At 38.5% G+C, this 13,119-nt stretch overlaps 1 protein-coding gene across 5 annotated transcripts in view; it reads left to right on the forward strand.

Annotated features, from left to right (window-relative positions):
* LOC126334665 (T-cell activation inhibitor, mitochondrial-like) overlaps positions 1 to 10,857 on the forward strand; it is a 304,598-nt gene extending 293,741 nt beyond the window's left edge. For all 5 annotated transcript variants that reach the window (XM_049997127.1, XM_049997128.1, XM_049997126.1 and 2 more), the window contains one exon: positions 10,370 to 10,857. In XM_049997127.1, the coding sequence (XP_049853084.1) occupies positions 10,370 to 10,604 (235 nt within the window). In that variant the 3' untranslated portion in view covers positions 10,605 to 10,857. The remainder of the gene's footprint in view (positions 1 to 10,369) is intronic.
* Positions 10,858 to 13,119: the final 2,262 nt, after the last annotated feature.

The following is a 13,119-nucleotide window of genomic DNA, read 5'->3' on the forward strand; positions in this document are numbered from 1 at the left end:
AAATTCAAATAATATGTTCATCAAAACTAGCTAGCTGATTTGCCAAAAGTAAATTTATAAGATGCAAAATCTACTCATTGATGTAGCAAGTTTACATCAATTATGTAGTGATTATTGAAAGCACAGTATTCCTAACATGTCCACAAACTTGTTATTGAGTGCATAACATAATAGCAGACTAAGATTTTACAAAAGTTATCTTGAACAGACTACTTACTAGTATAGGTGCATTGTACATTAACCAATTAATTAAGCATAAAATAAATGTAGTCTCTTCAGAGGATGACAAAGGATGCCCAAGGAGCTGTTTTATTACACACTGTTGAAATGTGAAAAGAGGTTAGCATACCAAAGGAAAAGGTTGTAATTGTATGTTCCACTGAACAATGCATTTTTCTGGTACTGGAATACCGCAGATTACAACACAGTTCTGTGGCAACAAGACACAGTTTTCAGACATGATATAATGTTCCAAAAGGACTTGATGTGAAAACCATTTGCAATCTCTTTGCCAAATTCCAGTGGATAGGCAAAGTGCCTGATGATCTAGTGTGGCTTTAGGCAAACTGTAGTTGCGATAATGTCGCCATGGTTTCTGGAATTATTCAGCAAACTCCAAAGAAATCCTTCCAAAGAATTGCAGCAGAGACTTATTTGAAGCATTCCAGCATGCAGAAAATACTGAGAAAGAGCCTTTAAATTTCCATTCAAAATCCAAAGCTACCTGTACAAGCTGTGCAAAAGAGGACTGACTTTGCAAATCAGATTTTGAAGGATTTGATGTCAGCTGCCTCTGGTTCTCACCTGAATGGAGTTGATAATAAACACAACTGACGAATTTGTGGTTCCAAAAATCCTCATTAGTGTGAAATGAAACCATAGTATTCTCCCAAAGTTACTGTTTTGGCTGTGGTATGCAACAGAGAAATTACTTGCCCTTTTCCGTGCCAGAAATGATCACTAGTGAATGTTTTTTTTGCAGTTCTGGAACAACTTTTTGTCACACAGCTAGTGTAGGATGATTGTCCAAGCACTGAGTGGGTCATGCAGAGTGGGGCAGACCACATTGCATCAAACAGGTGTTTTACTTTCTCGATGAATACTTCGAGAACAGAGTCATTCCATTTGGCCTCTATACTTGCCGTATCTGACTCTTTGTGGCTAATTTTTGTGTGCACATTAAAGGACACTGTCTACCATTCCACCACACTGTACGAGCTTCAATCGGCGCTCTGTGTGGCACCTGAATCCATTTCTATTGAGACACTATGGTATGTGGTAGCAAACTTAAATTTAGTTTGTACTAGTAGTGGACATTTTGAAAAAAATGTGATGTGATAGCAAAGACTGCCTGCAGGAGACATGTTTATTTTTGAACTCAGTGTGTGAGGTGCACAGCGTACAGCACCATCTGTTGGCAGCTTTTCAAACTCTTTCTAAACTTCTGAATGAAATTTTTACAACTTTCACAATAAACACACATTTTGTGGCATTCAGCAGTCAATTTTAGTTTCTGAGATGTTTAATTTTGAAATCAATCTCTCCTTCACTGGACGCCCTGTATATGAACATAACATAATCTACCACAAAGTGTCATCATATGTTCTGTGAGCTTCATCACTTACAGGCATGACCTAAGTGCAAAGGGTAACTCACTTGCAGCCTTTCCATGGTCAAGTAATAATTTTTTTTTTTTTTTTTTTTTTTTTTTTTTTTTTTTTTTTTTTGCTGTTCATAAGGGTAAACATGGTCCACAGTGGGCTGTAATGTGATTTTTATTTAATCATGCTGTTAGCTAATTTCGACTAAATGTCATTGTCAAGCACTTGTAAAACAAACATGGAAAAGCACTATATTGTCTGCATACATTGCCATGTATAAATAGTGCTTTACATGACTCAAATTAAGATGAAACATTACTTTACCTTAATGCCAGGTGTGTAAAGTGTTATTTATACCAGACATTGCAGTGCTTTTCCATGTTGGTTTTACAGGGGCTTGACAGTTACATTTACTTGAAATTAGCAAATAGCATCATTAAATAAAAATTGCAGTACAGCCTACTACAGATAATGTTTATGTTTATTAAACATCTGGTGGCTGTGGATCCTCACAAATACAAAGTTTTATATAAGTGTCTTGATATGTACACTGCTGGAGCTCTTTCCCATTTACTTCTTGACTTAGAACATATCCTGTTGCCTGATTGTGTGTGTTTTAGGACAGAATAAATTTCTCTTCATAATTTGGAAATATTAATACAAGGTTAGTCATTAATGCCTCCTTAAATTTCTTTAACAGCCAGCCATCCATCCACTCTTCTTTAACGCTTCCAGTCATTGCATATACTCCTGCATATTCTTGGAGAAGATGATATCATCATCCAAGTAAACCATGCACTGACACATCATCAACCTTCCGAACACCACACCTAGCAATGTGGCCAGTGCACTCTTTAGACCAAACAGCATCCATTGGTATTGCTAATGCCTCCAGGGGATGGTAAATGCGCTCTGTGGCTGGTCTTTTGGCACTAGTTCCAACTGGTGGTAACCACTTTTTAGATCCATTTGGAAAAATACTTCCATTGACTCAAGTAATCCAATGTTTCCATATTTTTTGGTATAGGATGTGCATATGTAACCATTGTAGCATTTAAACAATGATAATCACAACAGAACCTGTACCTTTTTGCCTTATCAATACCAACTGGTGCTTCTTGAGGACTATTACTCTCTTCAATAACACCATCATTGAATTACTGATTTTTAAATTCCTCCTTGTTGGTTGGACAAGAGGTTTTCAATATTTATTGCAACATTTATTTATTTATTTATTTATTTATTTATTTATTTATTTATTTATTTATTTATTTATTTATTTATTTTTTATTTTTATTTTTTTTTTTTTTTTGAAAACTGGTAGGTTTTATTCATGATTCCAGAACCCTGTATTATTTCACATTCTTTTGTCTACAAAACCTTATTTTTGAGTAAAATCTCCATTCAGTGTGACAGTCTAATGCCACCATACTGGGAGGGCCTGTATGCGTGCATGGTACCACCATTCTGGTTGACATCAGAGATATCTTGGTGCATCAGTAACCTCCCCATCATTCACGTGATGATTCTTGTGGAGTGCATCTTTCATTAGGCCAAATCAATGAAAATCGGAAGATGCGTGATCTGGGTTGTAGGGTGGATGAAGAGGAACAGTCCAGTGAAGTTTTGTGAGCTCCTTTCGGGTGCATAGACTTGTGCGAGGCCTTGAGTTGTCACAGAGAAGGAGAAATTTGTTTGCAATTTTGTGGTGGTGATCATGCTGAAGTTATTTCTTCAGTTTCCTGAACTTATTGAAAAACACTCCCAAGTTGATCATTACGCTATGAGGGAGGACATCAAACAGAATGACTTCTTCAGAGACCTAGAAGAATGTCACCATGACTTTACCTGCTGAGGGTGCAGCTTTGAAGTTTTTATTTGGAGTAGAGGCGGTGTAGCATCTCTCCATGGATTGCCCTTTTGTTTCTTGTTCAATGTTATGAACCCATGTTCCATCACCTGTGATGGAGTGATCAACAAAACAGTGTCAGAGTCAGCTTCAAAACGCACAAACAATTCTGCACAGATCGTGTTTGTTTCTCTTCTTTTAGGCAGCAAGGAATCCAGCAGGCACATGTCTTGAGTACCCCAACTGCTAGATGAGTGTATCAGCACTACCAACAGAGACATCCAATTGTGCAGCAAGGTGTCTGATTGTGACTCACCAATCACCTTGAATCAGAGTGTGTGCACAGTCTAACATTGCAGGAGTCACTGCTGTATGTGGCCAGCTGGCACACAGTAAATAAGACAGATTTGTATGACCCTGTTGTGATGTTGACAGATGCCTTGTCTCACTGTGCTTTTGTTCACCACTAGATCTTGATAGACATTCTGCAAATGCCTATGAATATCTGTGATACTCTGGTGTCCGCCAAAAGAAACTCAGTGACAGCTCTCTGCTTGGAATGCATCTCTATTAGAGACGCCATTTTGAAGGCTACATATAGTGCCACCACCTATCAGAACATCATGAAACTATAGGGGCTGAAGCGGAATATTCAATGACCTCTCACAGCCCTTTTGCCAAAACCACTTCATCGGCACTAAAATTTTCCACATTAACAGGAAACACACATTCTCCATGACTTCTTGGATGTGTACTACATTCCAAGTACAAATCAGTGTGATGTATTCAGTTTGTTGTTGTCCACCAATGGTTCTACCACACACAAAATATTATATGGCACGTTGGTACTTATGCTCACCCAGAGTAGTTTCCTGTGTCCTGTGGCATTCTGCCATATGAACTGACCTTTAATGTTTGTGTACACTGTTGCTCGTTTCTACCCTCATGACAGGAGTATCCTGTGACAGTGTATAATTTGCAGTGGCCTCTTGCAGTCAGAACAGTCTTCTACTGAGTTAAAAAATGTGCTGTAAAAGATCAGTTTTTGCATGATGATTTCTTAAGATGCCCAACCCCAAGATTGCATAGTACCCCTTACCTACATGGGGCAAATATTCCATATTCTCCCAGAAGTGCTATGCTCCAATGTGAAGACTGAGCATCATCAAAAGCAATGGTGCAACATCATTGTTCCCTACTCCACGTGACCTATAATTTGGAGAGTTCAGACACTTCCTTCTCGAGAGGTCCAACTTGCTGCAGAGACATGTAGTCCTGTGTCTAATAATATCGATGATCCATACCATTCTCAAGCTAAGCAGCAGTTCACCTCTGTATACATTTTTGTAGCACTGATTTTTACTGGGAATACCATCTAGGAGTTATGGAGTCCCCATTAGTGTTTAATGACCATTTACCATGTCCTCATCAATTATGTTTCATACTCCTACTGTCCTCGTGCTGCATGTGGTATCCCACTACTCCACACTCATAGCATTGTGGTTTGTGACACTGCTTCCAAATGTGACCTATGGGCCTACATCTGTCAAGAAAGAAACCTTGTTTGTTTTCCGTTTGCATTGCTACACCTACCTATTCTACATGTGTAGCTGTAATGATAACAGTGGCCATATCCTTTGGGTTTCCAATTTGTACCTGCCAAGTAATGTTGGGTGCAGCAACAGCCACTACCAGCATTCAAAATTAACCACAAAAATGTGTTGAATCATTAACCATCTTGACACTGATCACTGGTGTTCATCATGCTCATAGTGTTGTCACATACTACATGACTGAGTATGAGGCAGTTAATGGCCTGACAAATTGCACTCCGTGCATCTTACTGGATGTAAGGTATTTTAGTATTCTATGAAATTTCACTTTAACTGAGATAGCACAGCAGGCTCCTCAACCACACCTTCTGATTCTTGTGGCAGTCAATTCTCCATACCATATTAGTTTAGAAGAATGGAGGATAGCTACAAAAATAACAAGTCTGTTCACCACACTGTGCCATAGGAAATGCAACCTGGAGCTAGGTATGACATCACAACTGGAGCATCATTTCTATGAAAGGCAGCTGTTGATGTTGCAGCAACTATTGCTGTCACCAAAACTGCGGCCCATCACGAAGGTGTTTACCAGCAGAAGGTAGTCACCCAGCAGATGACTCAACAGTGCATTGGTGCCAAGTTGACTACATGCACACTTCAACTCAGGCAGAGGTCTGCAGCTATGGACAGCAATGCTTCACAACAATGGCTGGCTCCTTCATTTTGAACTGTGAGCTACCTTCTTGTAGTCATCGGCTGGTAGTGATGGCATTACTTGGCATGCTGTACCCACCTGGAAACTACAGAGCACAATCTGAGAATGATGGTCTGATTTGGGTGGTATATACTGTACGTGAGTTGGCTGGGTAATGTTTTTCAGACAGCAGTACTCCACCTGTGAAACGATAGTCAGCAGTAGCAGACGGGCATTGTTGGGCAACAGTGATTTAATTTGCCCCAATTTTCCTGTCAAGTCAGCTCCTTCAGTTTATGGATGCACTGGCTGGTGTATTCCTCTTTGTCAGTGACCTAGTGTCCTGAACATGTGCTATTGCTGCATACTGCCTGGTCACCAGCCTGGTGGGCACTTGTTCCTCTGTGATGTCATTCTGCTGATCGACAAAGGACTAATTCATCACCCTCAGCAAAGCTGTGGTGCAACAATATGGGGAAAAAGTGTTTTCCATAAAATCATTATTACTAGGTAAAATTATAATGTCAACATTTGACTATTATTATTATTATTATTATTATTATTATTATTGTTGTTGTTGTTATTTAATAAAATTATTTTATGATGTCTGTATTTTTATAATATTATGTGCTTGATTTACTAATTTTGTAACCAAAGATGAAGTTGTCATTTATGATGTTTTTATCAATTACTGTTTCACACAGTTTGTGCCACTAGTTCAAAGCAACTTCAAGAGCAAATTCTCCTTAGAATTTTTAAATGGCATCTACCATTTCCAGTAATTTATCATACAAATTAAGAAAATTTTTTATGCTTGTCTTTATGGCTACATTTCCAGTCAAATCACTGGAGCTAAACTACTTTCAAACTGGCAAGTTTTAAATTCTTTCTTCCACAGTTTAAGACTTGTAAAGCTTACCACAGTGGAAAACGTTAGAGAAGGAAAAAGGAAGAAACAAGTAGTTTATGGGAATGACAGTGAAAATCTTTGACATAGCTTATTTAAATGCTTTGGAACAAATGAAAAGTTCTGAATTCTTCAGTGCTAAAGGACAGTCAACCTTCGTGGTTAGTGCAGATCAAAAACTAAAACACAAGGAAGAATGATCACTGAAGTCCAGTCCTGTTGAAACTGCAAGGAGAAAAGTGACATATGAAGAAAAGAATTAGTGTTTTGACACTCACAGCTTGTCCCACAAGAAGCAAATGTTTCATCATCTCATCTTTTATCCTGTATCATCTCTCAAAAAAATCCTTCAGTTTGGATCATGAGCCTTGTTACAAAAGTGGTATCCAAAGAAGTCAGTAGACAGTTGTATGCATAAAGAGGTATCATATTCATCCAAGAGTACAATAAAATTACCCCGAAAGAGAAATCTAAGAAATTGTGATTTACAGATTGTTGCTGAAGGCTGTAAAAACACTCAACTTTTAAAAAATCCTTTCATAGGAAATAATTTTTCTCATTATCTGTGTGCTCACCTTGTGTTTTGGTGTGATAGATGTTGTAAATTTAAATGTGTTTCTGTTATTGAAGTTGTGTGCATTTTTTCCTGTTTTTCAGAAAATTGCAGAAAAAATATTATGAAACATTTCTTCCTTTTTTTTATCCTTGGAACTGCAGCAGTTGCTTTGATGTTCCACATGACAAAGTTTCTTAGAATCAAAAAACAAATGGATAAGATGGGAAATTGTGTACCATTTTTGAATGGAATTAATCAATGCTTATACTACTTCAGGGTGTTTGGGGATTGCCTAGCAGTTGTCCTATTTAGCAGAAATTTTGCAGACACTCTTTATTGGTGATCATAACATGATTATATGATAGGAATTGTACTATTTTAACCTCTTAGAAAATTACCAGTAACTAATGGCCACCTTAATGTATATTGGTACCATGATACATTTTCTTTTAATTTTTTGACCAGAATTAAAAAAATCTGAATGCAAATAGAATAATAAAAAAGACTATTTCATGTGTTTAACAGCAGTGGTCATGATGGTAATGCAAAACTGTAAAAATCATGAATGTTGAATTTTCAAAACTGGAAGTTTCCTTTGCATGTGGTACAAGACTAAGAGCAAAATAAAGATGTAGGTAGGTGGCAATGGTAGTGATGTAAACTGCATTTTCTTAAAGGCTTGGATGAAGAGAGATGATGATTAGCAATGTTGGTCTTGCTTTTTATAAATCAGATGTAAATTAAGACTCACAGAACATATTAAGACTTTATGAATATAACTTTTAAACTGGCTAGAATTACTCGAAAAGACACTTCAGTCAGCTAAAGATAGAAAAAATGTAATTACCACACAAAACTGTGAAAGTGATTTGAAATACACATGCAGAAAGATGAAAGTATTTTGAACATTCGGAAGACAGCTGCTTCATTTATTAGAAGAAGAGAATGAGTATACTTGGTCAGATACTTTGGAAAGGATTAAACAGTGAAGTTACCCAAGATCTTAGCCCAAAATACATAGCAGCACAGGACAAGATGCAAGTTAATGTCAGAGAGCAACAAACTAGATAACATACATATTCAGAAAGCTGAGATTATTCTGCCTGAGATTGTTGATGTGTCATCAAAATTTCTTATGACTTTGTTATAGAACAACATACTATGCAGACCTGCATTTCACTGCTTCTTGTCACTTCTTTTGGAAAGCTGAAGAACACATTTTCCAGCATAAATCGCTTGGTTTTTGTACAAAATTCTTTTGAAGTGTAATATTTATACTTGCTGTGAAAAAGCACATGACATTGTTTTGCATGTATTCAAAGTTACGTTTGCTATTATTTTTGCACACATCTTCATGTAAGGTCCAGAACATCTCTGTGAATTTGTCACTGACTCCAGTTTGTGTAAAATGTACTTTAGGTCACCTGTTAAAAGAACTTCAACTCCTTAGCCTTCTCTTTGTACATTAGATAGTTTAAATGACAGATTATATGTGTTGAATAACTAGTCTGCAGAATCAACATGGAGACATTGCTGGCCCTTGGCTATGATGAGGAACACTGTGAGATAATGCCTACTCTGGGTTTTTAATCTCAGCATGATTCATCCTGATCATCTTCTTGGACCATAGGCACTAGGGCAGTTGCACTGGATAGCTCTCTGGTGTCCTTACCAAGTGGAGTATGCTGGCTGTGGGAACCCCGTTACTGGCAAGCACTCATGATATCTGTGGCTTTATCATGGAAGTCAAATTGGAATTCAAAGTAAACTAAATATTCAACAGTGTATAACAGTTCCCTAACTTATAACTTGTATACACAATAACAGCCCACGATCATTACCTGCAATGAATGCAGGTGCTAATCACGCAAATTTTTGTAACATGGTTTAAACAAAGCATGTATGTCGCTCAGTTCAATCTTGTATGAATGGCATTTGCTCTTAAAAATTCTCATCATTTCCTATATTGTAAGTGAATTATCAAACTGTTAAGTATATTTGATATGAATATAATAGAGAGAAAAATTCCACGTGGGAAAAATATATATAAAAAACAAAGATTCTGTGACTTACCAAATGGGAAAGCGCTGGTAGATAGACATAATAAAAAACACACAAACACACACACAAATTTCAAGCTTTCGCAACCCAAGGTTGCTTCATCAGGAAAGAGGGAAGGAGAGGGAAAGACGAAAGTATGTGGGTTTTAAGGGAGAGGGTAAGGAGTCATTCCAATCCCAGGAGCAGAAAGACTTACCTTTGAGGGATTTTACATGTGTCTGCCTGTGTGTGTGTGTGGATGGATGTGTGTGTGGATGGATGTGTGTGTGTGTGTGTGTGTGTGTGTGTGTGTGTGTGTGTGTGTGAGTGAGTGAGAGAGAGTATACCTGTCCTTTTTTCCCTCAAAGGTAAGTCTTTCCGCTCCCAGGATGAAGCAACCTTGGGTTGCAAAAGCTTGAAATTTTGTGTGTGTGTGTGTGTGTGTGTGTGTGTGTGTGTGTGTGTTTTATTGTATCTATCTACCAACGCTTTGCCGTTTGGTAAGTCATAGCATCTTTGTTTTTTATATATGTTAAGTATATTTGTCATTCAAGTGAGTACATGTTGTAACAGGCCTCTTTCATGTGTGTTTTACCATGATTTTCACTCTGTAAGGCAAAAAGGTAACTGTTTATTGTATAGTGGAGCTATTGCATGGTTGACAGGCACATAAACAAGATCGGAATCATTGCTAAGGTTTTGAATGTTCTTTGCTTGGAACATATTGTCCAAAAGCTTTCTGTCTTGTTTATGTGCCTGTTAATTGCTCAATTCTTTCATGTTGTATGTATTGCACCCAGGACTTCCCTGTGTCATTGTAGCAGACAAAATATTCTAAAAGAAAACAATGTTTATTTTCACTGTCTCATTTGCATATATGTGTAATGGAGACTGTGAAAAACAACTTTTTTGAAATCTAGAGTTGTCACCACTCACAATGAAATGTCCATTGTCAGTGTTTGAAAACAATACACAAACAGTTTTTCTATGATTAACATTTATAGTATTTTGTACTTCCAGTTCATCCTTATAACAACCAGCATCCTTAAAAACTGGAATGAACATTGATGAGAACTGGTTAAATTTGCCTGCAAGTTAATGCAAGTATATTTATATACTCTGCACGATTGCTATTGCTATTTCTTTTACACATCTCTTTTGTATTTCAGTGACAAACATATTGAACGAGACCTCTGTAAACAGTGTGAAGAGGTATTTCAATTGGAAGCCCTACAGAAAGATGACAACATAACACCTGAATTGATGATAGAATGTTGTACTCAGTTGCTGAAGAACGTGGATGTCCTTGTACCAGTCCTGAAAGGTGTGCACTTGTGGGTTACAAACTATTATTCAGTTCTCTCTGGTGGAGAAATGTGTATACCATGGAATTGGAAACTCTGATTTTTTTGTTCATAGAGTTCTTGATTAATGAGAGAAATATCTTAAATATGTGTAGAATGAAGAATGATAATGTTATTTGACAATATGGCTTTACTTAACTCTGTAGAAAGTAAATTATTGTGAACCATATAAATATAATCTGTATAGTATTACATGAATGCTCAGAATGTGAAACGAAAGATAAATTGTTACAGAATATGTTTTTGTATCACAAAGTACCTGAAAATTAAAATAGTTGTATATGTTGAACATATTTTTTTCTTCTTAAAGAAAAAAAAATTCTGATAAAATATCCAGATTATTGTCATATTGCTGAACACAAATCTTGCTACTGAATTGCCAATTCTGTTTGATTAATATTTGCACCATTTCAATTAATTTATTTTCTTGACATTTAGAACCATTTGAAAATATTACCCTTTTCCTGCCTCACCATCCACCATTTTCACCATGTAAATGCACACGCTTTTTAAAAAATTAATTTATTTTTTACAGTGGAAAATCCAGGATGGAATTAACCATCCTATGAAAAGCACAATTGCTATTCACCATATAGTGGAGATGCTGACTCGTAGATCAGCGCAAGAAAAAGACTATCAGAAAATGAGCTTCTGACCAAAAAGGCCTTCGTCTGAGATAGAAAACACACGCACACACGACCACACTCTCTGGATGCGGAGGCCACATGCAAAAAGCCGAGTGTGGTGAGATATTCAACTGGGTGGTGGGGGTAAGGGAGGCTGGGGCTGGGAGAGGCAGGTATATCAGAGTAGGGCAGCTAGGTACAGCTGGGAGATTAGATGGAGAGTGTCAGGGGGAGAGGTTTAACAGAAAAAGAGAGAGGTAAAAAGACTGTGGGTGCGTTGGTGAAATACAGGGCCGTGTAGTGCTGGAATAGGGACAGGGAGGGGGCTAGAGGGTAAGGACAAAGGTTGAGGCCAGGAGTGTTATGGGAATGTAGGATTTACTGCAGGGAGAGCTCCCAACTGCACAATTGAGAAAAGCTGGTTTTCTGGGAAGGATCCAGATGAGAGTCATTGAAATGAAGGACATTGTGTTGGGTGGCATGCTCGGCAATGAGTTGGTCCTGCTGTTTCTTGGCTGCAGTTTGTTGATTATCATTCCTGAGGAGACACCTTGTTAGTTGTCATGCCCTCATAGAATGCAGAACAGTGGTTGCAGTTGGTTTGTAGATCACATGGGTGGTTTCACATGTAGCCCTGCCTTTGAAGGGAAGATGATGCTAGTGACTGGACTGGAGTAGGTAGTGGTGGGAGGCTATATGGGACAGGTCTTGTATCTAGGTATATTACAGGGATGTGAGCCATAAAGGAAGAGGTTGGTAGCAGGAGATGTGTAGGAATGGGTGAGGATATTGTGTAGATTCAGTGGGCGGTGGAATACTACTGTGGGGTGGGTGGGAAGGGTGGTTGGTAGGACATTCCTCATTTGGGGGCACGGCGATAGATAGTTGAAAGCCAATGCTCTTCTGAGGCCAAACAGTGACACTTGAGGAGCAGTTGGGTGAAGATACAAGGCGTGGGAGATCTGTTTTTGTACAAGTTTGGGAGGATAATTATGGTCTGTGAAGGCCTCAGTAAGGCATTCAGTGTATTTTGAGAGGGACTCCTCATCACTACAGATGTGACGGCCGTGAGTGGCAAAGCTGTATGGAAGGAACTTCTTGGAATGGAATGGGTGGCAGCTGTTAAAGTGAAGGTACTGCTGGTGGTTAGCAGGTTTGATATAGATGGAGGTACTGATGTAGCCATCTTTGAAATGCAAGTCAACATCGAAGAAGGTGGCTTGATGGGTTGATTAGGAACAGGTGAAGCAAATGGGGGAGAAGGCATTGAGGTTCTGGAGGAATGTGGCTAGAGTGTCCTCACCATCAATCCTGATCATGAAGATATCATCAGTGAATCTTAACCAAGTAGGTGGTTTGGGATTCTTGGCAGACCATGAAGGTATCGTCAATAAATCTTAGCCAGGTGAGGCGTTTGGGATTCTGGGCATTTAGGAAGGATTCCTGTAGATGTCCCATGAATAGGTTGGCGTATGATGGTGCCATGCATTGTCCATAGCTGTACCCCAGATTTGTTTGTAGGTAATGGCTTCAAAGGAGAAATAATTGTGGGTGTGGATATAGTTGATCACAGCATTTAGGAAGGAAGATGTAGGTTTGGAATCTGTCAAGCATTGGGAAAGCTAGTGTTCAGTAGCGGAAAGGCCATGAGCGTTAGAGACGTTAGTATAAAGGAAGGTGGCATCAATAGTGACGGGCAGGGCACCATTGAGGGGGGAGGGGAAAAAAAGCAGGAACTGTGGAGATTCATTGGTGGAAATGATTGCTATCTTTTATGTAGGAGGGTAGAGGGTACATTGCGGGTAATAGGCTGAAGGTATTGGTCTACAAGAGCAGAGATGCTCTCAGTGGGGCACAGTAACTGCTCACAATAATTGGTCACAAAGAGGCGTCATGGGTAGTTGAGTTTACAGACTTTAGGAAGCATGT

The sequence above is a fragment of the Schistocerca gregaria genome, chromosome 2 (genome assembly GCF_023897955.1).
Source record: "Schistocerca gregaria isolate iqSchGreg1 chromosome 2, iqSchGreg1.2, whole genome shotgun sequence".
Lineage (NCBI taxonomy): Eukaryota > Metazoa > Arthropoda > Insecta > Orthoptera > Acrididae > Schistocerca > Schistocerca gregaria.